This window comes from Salvelinus namaycush, chromosome 4, assembly GCF_016432855.1.
Source record: "Salvelinus namaycush isolate Seneca chromosome 4, SaNama_1.0, whole genome shotgun sequence".
Classification (NCBI taxonomy): Eukaryota; Metazoa; Chordata; class Actinopteri; order Salmoniformes; family Salmonidae; genus Salvelinus; species Salvelinus namaycush.
In genome coordinates, this window is record NC_052310.1 from 42828201 (window position 1) to 42842126 (window position 13926).

Below are 13926 nucleotides of genomic sequence, written 5' to 3' on the forward strand. Positions count from 1 at the left end.
ATTGAAGGTAAAAGCAGAAGTGTTTATTAGTTTACTCCAATTGGGGGAGCGGTGGTAGGGTTGCGGGGAATAATAATAAAGGTATATTCTTTAAAAAAGTATGTATGTCTATATAGGTATGTGTATGTATATATGTATATATGTATGCATGCGTGTATGGATATATATATTTACCCCAAAAAATATGGGGGATTGGAAATGATGCAGACAATTACATTGGAAGCAACATTCTTTCCGCAATATTAAGCTGATCCACCCCAAAAAAAAGAAAAAAAAAAAAAAAAAAAAAAAGATATCAAGGCAAAGAGTGGCTACTTTGAAGAATCTCAAATAGTTTGATTTGTTTTAACACTTTTCTGGTTACTACATGATTCCATGTGTTATTTCATAGTTTTGATGTCTTCACTATTATTCTACAATGTAGAAAATAGTAAAAATAAAGAAAAAAAAGATAGAAAGTCTGTGGAGGTGCTAACTGCGCATTCTCTCAAGATGCTGAAAGAAAGAAATTATATTTCTCCACTCAAGATAGGTCTGTGGAGGTGCTAACTGCGCATTCTCTCAAGATGCTGAAAGAAATTATATTTCTCCACTCCTGTTCTCTAGTCAAAATTGTACCAACATTTGGTGTACTATTTTACTGCAAGAAATGCTTAATTCTGCAAGAGTTAATATTATGGCTATGTGAGAGGTTTTAGACCTAGTCAGTGTCCAGATTTCAGTTTCCATTTAACCCATCTCAACAGTTGGCTACAGTTCCCTTGACGTGCCATAGGCCTATTTAAAGTCCCAGTCTAGTGACATTTGAATTTGTATAGCGCCTTACAATCACACATAACATAAAAAGGCACTGCTATCATCCTCTTTTACCACTTCACCAAATCTTTTCCGAACATTACTCGTCTTTATTTTTCCTCTTATTGAATTAAACTCCCAATTTTTGCCTCTGTGGATCTATTTTTCTGCCCGTTCCCAAAAGCTATTTGGCAAGCTTACAGTTAAGCCCTAAAGCTTAGGCTGCCAGATAGCCTAAAATTATGAAATAAAAACCTCAATGTACCTTATAGATCTTATGGATATAAATTGTACAAGAATGATACATGTAAGGTATTGTTTTCTCTTTATTCAACCCGCCCTTCATCCACACAATATTTAATTACCCTAAACCCGCTGATATAACCGTAGGGATCGGCATCACTAGCGTACATGTCTCCCACACTACCGCTGTAAGAAGTGTGGGAGACATCTCTTACAGACAGATTTGAATCTAGATCCATCTCTTTACACGACACAAGTATCTCGCCTGGACCAAGTTTGCATCGTCAAAGTAGTGTAGTGTAAAGAGGCCCTTAAATCAGGTGTTAAATGAGGTGAAAGGGAGATTGCGTTAGTCCTACTCCAATTACCAGTACAGCTCTAGCCTATATACCCAATAGATCTGACCTGCTACTCCATCTTATGACAGGACCTTATGGCTTAAAAATAAAGGAGAGCCGCACACTCTAGGAGCTCAGATGCAAACATTTTATTACCAACGTTGCGGACCTTATGGCTGCCCAGCAAAAAGGATGACAATCAGACAAAACTCAATAATGCAAAAGGCATGTGTTACATAATGAGGGTGGAATCATGACTCCTCCCTTCCCATAGCGCTGAGGAGTATTCTACATTAAAGAATATGCTTGATTTAAGAAGATAGACTACTTTATATAATTCTTTCACCCTTAATCCAATAAGCCCAACTGTGAAATGGCCTCATGAGGTGCTATCCAGCATGAGTTCAGCTTGTGTTTAATACAGATGTAGATGTAACAAACAGCTCCTTTACACTGTTTTAGAAGCCATTGAATCCCAAATCAACCCCTAGCCACATCTATTTTAGATAAGTATAGGGGGTGGATTCAATCCGTATAGTGGAAGATCTGCGTTAAATATGTAAAGGTAATTTACGATTGAGCCGACATATGAGGCGTCTACCATGAATGCAGTCTCTGCCAACGCGGGAACATGGCCTTTAAAGATATATCTTCCATATTAGTTCTGCGGTACAGATTGAATCCAGCCCTAAGTCTACTCAATAATGCAAATCTCCCTCCAAGCCAATCAGATGGCAAGATGGATCTATTACCATACTGCTAAGGTTCATTCCAGATCTACATGGAGTGTCTAGGGTTAAGGGTTAATTTGGGATTCAGCACCGCTGTCAGCAAGCTTCCATTCTACTTTGGACAATATTCATCCACATTATGGTTTATATAATGTGATGCATCAATCGGGTTTCACTCCCTCATTGGTAGCTACTTTAAAGTTAAACATTTGAGTGGCTTTCAGACTTTATGACTAAGGGGGCATTGCTCTGTTCTTGAGGTCAATCACTGCTAAAGAAAGCCATTTTGTTTTCTCTCACATTAAATTAGACTACTTACGGCATTGCATACTGCTTTGAAAAATGTTAAAGGTCACAACTGGAAATAATCAGACTTTCAGAATGAAGTGAAAGTGTAAAAAAAATATGAAAGCATACAGTATATGAACAAAAGGACATTTGGTTTAAATAAATTTGGCCTTCGATTGAGTTTCCATAAGAAACTCAATATAGCTATTGTCAAAAGACTTCACTAGTCTAAAATCTAAATTAGCTTTAACACGCATTATATTTCTAAGATTGAGTATTAATTATAGAAGGGGAACCTGTAAAATAAGTCCGGAAAAGTTGATGTTTGGAGCGTATACAAGCTTATCAGACAAAATATGAATGATTCTTCTCCATCACAGTAATTTACACATTTAAGGCCGCATTTGGTCTTTCCGTTAAAGCTCAACTAAACAAAACAAAGACAGCGTTTGACCTTGGCTGAGATTCAAATCTGCATTGTCTCCAACCCACGATCGATTGAATCCCGGCCCTCGTCTTACCTAACCTTGCTATGAACCATCTTTCTCCCCATTGTATCAAAAACGACATTTAGAGAAGAGCAAATGAACTTGGTGCTTCAGGCTATGTGGATCAGATATTGGACTGAGGTGTTGGCAAAAGCACAATACAAAATGGCACTTGGATCAAAATGAGCTAAACTAAAGCTCAGAACATAAGACAATATGTCCACACACACAGTCATGTGCTAAGTGCCGTCTACATGGAATGAAAGGGACATTTTACGATTGAGTGAGGAGAGAACAAACTATCCACAGCAAATGCAGATCAGTAGCATTGAAATGGGTAACTGTATATTGCTATACAGACTCTTTCAAGAGACGAAATAAAACCGGAGTGATCATATAATAAACTATAAAAAACAGGATCTAATATATTCAACACATGCAGAAACCAGTGCAAAACCCAAATCTAAAGATGTCAATTATACATATAAATTAATTCTGGAATAAAATTTGACTGGAAAAAATTGTCCGCATTACAAGTTTCTAAAATGACCACAAGTGCAAAGAAATAGGTGAAATGACAACTGTAATTGTGTGTAATTTCTAGTTGAACAAATTATTTTGTTTGTAAGGACTGACTTTGAACAAAGTTTTACATACATGTCGCACATGTCCTGTCCACACATTCTCTTCACATTCAGTGCAAATGTGTATTAATATGCAAAAGCTGTAAAAAGTCTTGGTGGCGAGTTGGGGCTGGTGTCAGGTGCGTCAGTGTCGTTTTGTTCGAGAGTAGGAGAGCGGGAAGGATTTATTCCTGCTTGACATCTCCCTTCAGCCTCCTCTTCACACGAGAATAGGGGCTGAGCTGGTCGTCCATAATGAAGTCATACAGGACCTTCACCCACGATGTGTAGTGGGGCAGGTCATCATAGTACTCTGATGCTATTTTCTTCACCTAGGTTTAGCGGAAGAAAAAAACATTAGTCTAGTTTGCTACAATCAAAAATTATTATAACTAACCCAAGATAGGACATACGTTGTTGACATTGGGAACCAATTATACACAGTGGTCAGAACAAACAAGGAGGTGGGCAGAGCCAAGCACAAGCTAGCGAGATCCTGGCATGTTTTAACATGTATTTGCATATTTCCATTAGGGAACACATATTTCCATAAGTGCACACAGGCACTTCTGCCTACTCAGAAGTGCCCGTGTGCATTAACTAAATTCGCCCTTGCACTCCTTCTAAACAATATAATTTTTTTATACTTTGGCAGAGGGTTAATTCTACAAAACTTAGTGCACTCATAACAGATTCTTGTTTAGGGAACCAAAAACTGTAAGAGATTGGATGTTTAATCGATGATCAAATAAGCAGAACGTTAGCCCAGCTTCATCTTCCCCCTCTGCCTGCCACTGGACTTCCACTCATCACCATATTTGGTAGGGCTATGACAATACCAGTATCGCAATATTTTTTCCATGGCAAAAAAGATAACACAAAGCAGGCTAAACTTTTTGGGAATTTAAAAACCTGCTGTATGTAAAATATTGTATGCTAAAGCTTTTAAATCTATAAACGCAACATAATGATGTTTGTTTCCAACATTACGACTTTCCTAAAAAAGTTTCCTTGACACGAACGAGCGCCGCAATACTAGTATCGTCCCGGCCCTAATATTAGGTGTTGAGTGGAAGTTCTAACCGGAATCTTCAGGTTTTTACCCCATGTGACATATCTGAGATTCCCCTTTCACCTCTCTGTACCAATCAGGTGCACTACAACAGATAAAGCGAAATCGCAGCAGTCCTGAATCATATAATACTCATGATGCAACACCTTTCCCCATAAACCAACATGTAGACATTCTTTGCACAACGGTGTATCATCCTTTAAATCATTTACGTCTCCAAACACAGAATGTTCTGCGAAATAGAGCTTACGGTCAAAGTCTTCCTGTGTCTGAGGGAGTCAAATGCTTTTCTTATGAATGAGCCCGGACACAGTCTGCCTAAACATATTTGGAGGAATATGGTTGTATCTAAAAAAAATTTTTTTAAGTATTACCCTCGTGTTGTATTAATTATCCTGTTTCATCGCGATAAGCAAGCAAATGCAAATAGTAAGTAAATAAAGATAATTATTAGCATTTCATTAGCAGGGTTTTTTTCTGAATCAAAAAGGGGCTTAGGTGGTAGGCGTGGCAATGGGCACTGTCAGCCAGTCGGCAGTTTAATTTTAGAGAAAGGTTTAGAGGCCCCCCATCTTGGCAGTGTTGAGAAACTGGGATTTTTAGACAAATTTCCTGCAATTATACTAATTTCTCCTTGGAGCCGAGAGAAAATGTTGCAGTTTTATAGCTAATTTCCTACAATTCAATGCATTTTGCCATGGCTAATGCTGTGTTCTTTTGCTGAAACATAACAAAATCAATACTGCTAAATTGTTTTTGAAATTTTTAATTCTCCCTGACTGTCTAGCTTTTATTTTGGTGATTGTCAAAGATTATATTATTTAAAATATATAGGTCAATTATCTTTTCTACATTTATATATGTTTACTGGATGACAACAGTTACAATGCTACATTGGTTCCTCTTCCCTTTCCATACAGTCACCCCCCAATGTTGTTTTCAACATCCATACCATAGGTAGCCTACGTCCTGGGATGCTGGGGAAGTCGTGGTGCTCGTTGTGGTAGCCCACATTGAAGGTGAGCAGGTTGAGGGAGCCATAGTAGGAGTAGGTCTCATGGCCCTTGAGAAACATGTAGTGCTCGGCGATAAAGTGTCCAGAGATGGGGTGCAGGCCCATTCCCAGCAAGGAGCCCGCCATCATGTAGACCACAGGCTTGGCTCCACACAGCCAGTAGAGGGCCACATTGAAGGACAGCTGCACGGCCACGTTGGCCAGCTCCAGGCCGGTGATGGGCTTGGGGTTGATGCAGAGAGGGCGGATGGCGTAGAACAGAGGCTGGAGGATGATCCAGACAAATTTGCGGAAGCGTGTGCAGAAGAACCAGCCCTCAAAATCAGATGGGATGTCTACGTCTATACCGTCTCCTCCCAGGTAGCGGTGGTGGTCCAGGTGGTAGCGCTTAAAGGAGGCCGAATACGGCAGCCCAATGGGCAGGTTGGCAAACATGGCGAACCAGCGGTTCCACATGGCCCTGTTGTTGCCAAATGCTGTGTTGTGGGAAATCTCATGGATGGCCAGGGTCATAGAGTGGTTGATGCAGCTGCCAAAGGCATAAGTCCAGAACAGGACCCATTTCCAGTCTAGGTCTTTGACCAGGTAGAATGCTATGAACTGGATGATTACCATCATGCAAACAATCCACTTCAGCCTGGGATCAGGCCCCATTAGTGTCTTTATTTCTGGGTACTTTGCTGTTAGAGAAGAGAAAGAATACAAGTTTGGTTCATTTTCAAATTTGGCAAAGCACTAATCAAGACTTCATAAAACACTGATACACAACTCCGTTCTTGTAATGTCATTCCAATTCAGAACTTTAATTGCTACAAACCAATCAGCCATTTCCTACAAATTGTAATCTTTGTAACCGTTTGCAGGACCTCAAGCCCTGGAGTTTTGCATCTTTGCTACTTCAGTCAAATGGACCCTTAAAACCCAGACAGGACAGGCCCAGAGATCCAAAACTGTCAACTACAAAACACAATTTATAAAAGGTGCCTGCAGGAACAGTCTGGCAAATGCAATTCAAAAATACACCAATTATACCAGTATCTTATTTGGCTAGCAGCCACACCAGGATATGAGACCACAATGATACAAGTACTTTCAAAGAATAAGGGCAATGCAAACAAGGTTACCAAATCCACCCTCCACTTGCAAATAAAGCAGTCTGCGAGTCACAACTTACATTTTGTGACAATGAAGTCATGTCATTGAGAATTAATCTTATCACTCCTGACTAAAAAGTAACCTAATGTGCACAAAGGGTGGTTTCAGATTAGGCCTACAACAACTATGGCCCAGACGATGATTGACAAAAGCAAAGCACTGAGGGTATGGATTACTACAGCAGTGGTTACCAAACTGTTGGGTGAGCGGTCCACCCCACAAAAAAAAAAAAAAAAAGACCTGAAATACATTTAATGTTCATGAGAACAAACTATACAGGAGGTCAAGACTTGGACATGGGTGGTTACAGAGGGCAGAGGGTTTTAGATGCAGGCCTAGTAGTTTACACCACATAACAGGTAAAGGGAAGCAACACCAAACAGAAACTGACTTATCCTTATTGCCTTGATTTCACAGCTGATGGAGAATGGGTGAAATGTAGAACTTGAAGAACTCTCCATAAACACCAGTTTGAAAAGTTTTGGACAAAAACACATACATGTGAGTTATGTACAAAGGGAAATAGGGAAACCTTTTCAGCAGGTAGGGAGAAGTCATTCTAATGATGCATATGGTGATACTTCCTAATCCAACCACAATTTCTGGGACCTAAACAACATCACCAGCTTGTAGTAGTCTACTTTAAATGTTTTTTTGTTTAATTTTTTTATTTAAGTGTTGGTAGCGCCTACTACTGTGGACAAAAGGTAAGATTATTTTGTGTGTATGTGTTGGCCTAGCCTACATTATCACATGGATTTATTTAACTAGGCTATAAACTACAAAGTGAAAGACGGGCCATACTGACCTTGAGTTTACTGTGTTACTTTATAATGGATGTGTGGACAGACAGGACTTGTGTGGATGGACTGTTCAGCCTACTCACTGCAGTGCTTCTTGATTAATGAACTTTCAACTTCGTAACAATGGGGGATGGTGGTGTTTATCAAGGCAATGATATAACTAGTGATGGGGAGAAAAACTTGACAGTTACACATTGGGATATTATTTTTCACGATATATATCGTATCGTTTTGACAGGTTGTACCTGCACCAAAACTTTTCCTTCATAGCTTCTTTTCCATCTTTTTAAATAGGGACATCATTTCTTTTCAGCACTTATTTCCATGACTGATCAAAACTTGTTTTCTCAAGGCTCTCGTGTGTCCATCAGCAAAAGACAGACATATGGTGAGCAATATGTTTGGAACATCAAATTGCAATAAAAATCACAGTATCGAACTGCAATACATATAGAATCATGAGAATTGCAATACATATCGTATCGGCTCCTAAGTATAGTGCTAATATCATATCGTGAGGTCCCTGGCAATTCCCAGCCCTAGTTATAACCAAATCCTACTCAACAATTTAAGTAACATTGTTGGATTTCTGGGCAGTGTCCCATCACAGGGTAACACACTTTGGTTGGTTTCCTCAGTAGTACTGAATGATAAGGATGATAAAGGCTGACAGAGACAGGATAAACTCAGGTGGAAGGAGGTGGGCTGGCTAGCTGACAATATTCCAGTGATCCTGTCTAATTTCACTTATCACTTTGTGGAGTGATCAAATTAATAATTTGATTTTGGTGTGATGTCTGGACTAATTATTCTAAAGGTCAGCTTTACCACTTCTGGGAACTTACAATTTCTCTGGGATAAGAGAATCTGTGAGAAATCTTAGAATTCAGAGAAGTCTCCAAAACATAACAGCGCCACCTTTGCATAATGGTTTTCAAAATATTTACCTTACTTGCTGACCCGTCGCCCGCGTTGCGTGCGAGCGTTGCAAAATAAATGTAGACATGCATCCAATGCATTCAATCATTTCATCCAAACTACTTGCACACGTCAACGAGCGTCTGCGTAGCCAGGCGCTAAAATAGAATTTGGTTCTATTTTTGATGCTTGATGCACTGCAAGTCCCGTCTCTCCCATCTCCTCATTGGTTTTTAGGAGCATATACCCACATGGGTGTTTGAAAGATGAACTGAGGTCCACACGCCAGTCCAGTTGGTGGTGGTAATGCACCTTAAAGTTGGTTGCCAATCGCCATATGAAGTCCACAGAAGAAGACTGAAGGAGAGATACTAGAAACTAAGTAAGATTCCCCTTTTATCTGTGGATTAATTACTGGAGTAGAGAACACACAATTGTGTGTGACTGAAAATTAAAAAAATATACAGAAAAAAGGACCTTGTCCATTTCAGGTCAAATACCACCCCAATGTTTATATCCAAGGACAAATTAGCTAGCAACAGTAAGCTACCTAGCTAAATGGCCATGAATGCTTCATGCGTTTCGACCTGTCTGCAAATGAATACAGTTGTTTCAGAGTTCGTTTTGATATTTCAACCTGTGTCCTTATCACGTCTGGTGTGGATGGACAAAAGCAACATGCACGCCCCATCTCGTTAGGGCCATTTTTACCAGTGCCAGGAAGCACAGTTTAATTTTCACTATTAAGAAACCATACTGTTCCCGACAAAAGTTAGACTTAACCTAGTCCCCATTAATACAATACGTTGAGAGCCTGTCTTTTACTTAGTGTAACTTGCATATTTTGGTAAGCTGTTCTAGTGGCCATTTGTGCTGATAAGAACCAGCACAATCAGAACTTGTCCTCCCCCCATTGTTTTTGTTTCTATTACTTTTAGTTTCTTTCCTATTTAATTTACTTTTATAGATGCCTTGGTTGGTGGGTGGAGGGTGGGAGTGGAAGAATGAGGGGTTGGGGGTTGTACTGTTTTTGTTGTTATATCTGAAAATCTAGAAATAAAGTTGTAAATAGTTATTTTTTTAAATCTGTGTTTTTATTCATATTTCAAGAGTACTTATGTTTTTTTGTTTTGTTTAATAGGCTACTTAGAGAGGCCATGATGATTGCAGTTAATCTAGGGGACAAGTCCATGCAAAGAAATGCCACTTCCTGTGTAGGCTACATTGTTCTGTGTTGAGTCAAGGGGCTGTGTGGTGGGAGAGGCCTGAGGCATGTGTGATCACTGATCATGTGATTAACATAAGCCTTTACATGCTTGATTCAATGTGATGAGCTCAGAAAGGGTCTAAATACCTTACATGGGCTGTCCTACAGTAAACTACACTGAGATAAAAAGTTAAAAGCGATCACCAGACTGAAATACTAGCCCGTAGCCACCCTGTTTCTATGATAGAAACTATCAGTGTCCCTCTGTGCCTCCTGGTGCTGCTGTACTCCCAGGGCATACAATGAATTATTCAGACAGGATATGTTAACTTTTTCAATGAGTTCTTTATGACATCAACAGAGCCCGAACTCAGCACAAAGGGATGTTTTACAAGTTAGCAATCAAGTTTCAAAATACAGTAATACTGCTGGTATAATGCACTTAGCATCATATGAAATATAGCCAGTATGAAATACTGTATTTTTGTATTTCTAAAGTTATTGAAAACGTGATTGCTGACATGCAAAACATGTTGGGACTATATCAACATTGGACCCTCAGAAAGCTCACTCAACCCCAATCATCCATGACAAGATCATGCATACAGAAGACCACCTACTGCTCATTACAGGTGTCCTCTTCGCCTCAAAAGAAGGCCACAGTAATTATGGCCAAGGGACTACAGGTACCACACCCACAAGGCTTTGGCTGCCACACTAGCCCTAGAGATCAGCTGTGCCAGTGCCTCTGGCTTACCTCTAGCTACAGTACTTTTGTAATTGTACGTGCTGCCCCCGCCCCTTTGTTCTCAGTTACAGTTGTGTCACTCCAATCCCATGACAATGTTCAATGGGCGAGTTGGCAAACAATAATACATATCATTATTTGTAACTAGCTTCATGATTTTATCATTTACCAGCTTACGCCAACGGTATTTTTCTCCTGAATCTTTACCATCGTGTAATCTCCAAATAGCTTAACGTTACATGCTGACTAGTTAACTGTTCACTTTCAGGGAGTGGCGCAGTCAGTGAGTCTAGGGCCCGGGTCATGGCAGGGACTTAGTTGTAACGGTTTCCAGTTTGTGCTTAATTGGAGAAATGGCTAACTAGGCAATATTTAGCAAAACCACACCCGTACACAGAAATCTTTACACCGAATAATTGGCCTGGCTAGCTAACGTTAGACGACGAAAAATGTTAGCAACAGTTATTGTTGAAACTAGATCAGCTGCTAGCTAACACCCCTCTCCCTGTCTGGCTAACAATGTAAGTAACTAGCCAATGTACTAACGCTAGCTAATTAACTAACCATGAATCCGTGGCTGCAATGACCCACTGCTAGCTACATAGCTAGCATACCGTACCACACAGAAGAAGAAGAGGGTTGCCGTTAGTTACTTGTAGTTAGCAGCCAGCTAGCTGTGATGCAAGACAAGATAAACATGAGCTAAATGATTGATTCATGAGCTTGCTAAGCGAACAACATGTGGTTTCTACATTAGCAAGTTAGATATCAGGTCTAGTTGTTTAAAAAAATACACAAGCTAATGTTAGCTTCTAACGTTACTGGGGTGTGGGGATTGCTCACCCAAAATTTCTTTCCTCCTGTCGGCATGTGGCTGATCTGTATAAACCCATTCGTAATCCTCACGAGCGACACGGTTGCCCATATCTTTTTGTTGGTGTAATTAACAGAAAACGAACGTCTCAAAACATTTGCTTTACTAAAAGTGTCAAATTGACTCCCTGGTTACCTAACGGACTCACACCACCCTCTCCGGCCCTGTGGGACTGCGCAGTAATGACGATTGGTCGTTCGTGAACGAACGGCTCTTTTTGGTGAACGTCGGGAACCGAATCGCATCTGTGAATGACTCACTGAAAAGACTCCGAATGCAGATCACGCAGTGCGCCGTTCTTCTTCTTTGAGAGTGGTTTGGCGGATCGCATCCAACTTTTAAGATGCATACACCGCCACCTACTGTACTGGAGTGTAAGGCCAGTCACGGCCTACCTACATTCAATTCTCTTCATTAGTCCTGTTCCTCTAAGAAGGCAAAATAGAGCCCTAGACAACACTTCCTACCCCAACCCTGTCCAGCCTCCTAACCCTTTCACACAATCTCTCCCTCTACATCATACAGCGCAGTGCACGGTTTCTGGTCATTTAGGCTATTTGATTGAGGGCTGGGACTTGCTTGCCTGCCCACTTTTTCTTTCTTTCAATAAAAAATTCAGTTTACACGCCTCCAACTTGAGAAGGGTGCAATTGGGTCGCCTTTGAGAGACGGGTGGAGAAGAGCCTCCCGCCTCCCGGGTGGCGCAGTGGTCTAGGGCACTGCATCACAGTGCTAGCTGCGCCACCAGAGTCTCTGGGTTCGCGCCCAGGCTGGGCTGGGTTCGCGCCCAGGCTCTGTCGCAGCCGGCCGCAACCGGGAGGTCCGTGGGGCGACGCACAATTGGCATAGCGTCGTCCGGGTTAGGGAGGGTTTGGCCGGTAGGGATATCCTTGTCTCAGTATGTAAAAAATGTAATAAAATGTATGCACTCTACTGTAAGTCGCTCTGGATAAGAGCGTCTGCTGAATGACTAAAATGTAAATGTAAGAGGACCGGGGGAAGGTTGTTTAATTGGAGAGTCGGAAAGTTGCGGCGAGTAGTGCGGATGAAATCGAGGAAATTCAGAAAAAGTTGGTGAAGCAAAAGCTGTGCTGTAATGTGAATAATATGTGTCAGTTCTGATGGTATGGGAGGATGAGGGGCAAGGACTGGAATGGTCAGGAGTGGAAAGACATAGGAGGAAGAAGAGAGATCATAATACAGAAAGCAATGGAGCGTCTAGTAAAGAAAGCATAAAGAGGGCCAATGTAGGAAGCAAGAGTAATAATGTGTTGGAGTAGAAAGTGGTGATTGTATTTGAGTCCACAGGGCCTCATTTACACCCTATCCGACTAACCAACGCTGTAGAGAAAGAGGTAGATGAAGTCAAATTAGCTTGGTTCATTGGAAATGGTAGATTGCTCATATGTTGTAGTAGCCAGGCTCAGCAAGAGAAGATTCTGAAAATGGAAAAGCTTAATGGGAAGAAGATTAAAAGCCATGTCCCTGGTGCTTACACTAGATTGAGGGGAGTCATCACTGGGGTCCCAATATCTATGTCCACAGTAGATATTAAAGAAAATTTGAAGGGAGGAAGAGTGATGATATCATAGAAGAAGAAGAAGGGTGCAATTGCGGGATCAGAAGTGTCCGGTGTGAGAGAGGCAGGTTGAAGTGGTCAGAGTAGTGCAGAAGGTGTCGTATGCCGAGTCAGTGAAGAAAGTAGAGGATGGTTCAAGCATGAGGGATCCTGAGATGATCCCAATGAGTAGTAGATTTGTGCCAGCACAGAGGGATAGGCCAACGAGTGAATTATGCTTCAGTAAGGTTGGCTTCTAAGCTTTCATAGCAATGGTTATCAACTACCACAGAAATGGAACATACATCTCAGAAAATAGATGTTATGATGGCAGCTGCATAGAAGTATTTGGGTATACGAGACTTGACTTCAGGAGAGTCACAGGGTGTGTCGAGGGGTGGTGTTCCGCCCTCCCAGGCCGTTGGCATGGTGCAGGAGCAGATAGGGTCAAAGTAGTGGAATGGTGTAGTGGGTTTTTAATTTTAATGAGTGGAGGTGGCAGCTGCAGAGAAGTATCTTGGTGTACGAGATGTTACTGCAGAAGAGTTATAAGATGTCTTGCAGGAAATCACGCACAGAATGAGCAGTATGGCTGGTGGCATTGTCATGCTGGAGGGTCATGTCAGGATGAGCCTGCAGGAAGGGTACTACATGAGGGAGGAGAATGTCTTCCCTGTAACGCACAGCATTGAGATTGCCTGCAATGACAACAAGCTCAGTCCGATGATGCTGTGACACACTGCCCCAGACCATGACGGACCCTCCACCTCCAAATCGATCCCGCTCCAGAGCACTGGCCTTGGTGTAACGCTCATTCCTTCAACGATAAACGCAAATCCGACTATCACCCCTGGTGAGACAAAACCGCGACTCGTCAGTGAAGAGCACTTTTTGCCAGTCCTGTCTGGTCCAGCAACGGTGGGTTTGTGCCCACAGCCGACGTTGTTGCTGGTGATGTTACAACAGGCCTACAAGCCCTCAGTCCAGCTTCTCTCAGCCTATTGCGGACAGTCTGAGCACTGATGGAGGGATTGTGCGTTCCTGGTGAAACTCAGGCAGTTGTTGTTGCC

At 41.5% G+C, this 13926-nt stretch overlaps 1 protein-coding gene across 1 annotated transcript; it reads right to left on the bottom strand.

Annotated features, from left to right (window-relative positions):
- Positions 1-1503: 1503 nt before the first annotated feature.
- On the bottom strand, positions 1504-11503 carry LOC120046548 (sphingolipid delta(4)-desaturase DES1-like). Its single transcript, XM_038991878.1, has 3 exons — positions 11268-11503; positions 5531-6273; positions 1504-3838 (listed from the first exon to the last, which is right to left on the bottom strand). Exons 1-3 carry the CDS (start codon positions 11347-11349, stop codon positions 3692-3694), a joined length of 972 nt encoding a protein of 323 aa, XP_038847806.1. The 5' UTR covers positions 11350-11503; the 3' UTR covers positions 1504-3691.
- Positions 11504-13926: the final 2423 nt, after the last annotated feature.

Bases quoted from the DNA above. Each gene is read 5' to 3' on its own strand.
- LOC120046548 (XM_038991878.1), bottom strand. From the start codon at position 11,349: ATGGGCAACCGTGTCGCTCGTGAGGATTACGAATGGGTTTATACAGAT. The intron at 6,274-11,267 runs GTGAGCAATCCC...CTTCTCTAACAG, and splicing joins CAGGAGGAAAGAAATTTTGG to CAAAGTACCCAGAAATAAAG. The intron at 3,839-5,530 runs GTATGGATGTTG...CGCTAAACCTAG, and splicing joins CAGGACGTAGGCTACCTATG to GTGAAGAAAATAGCATCAGA.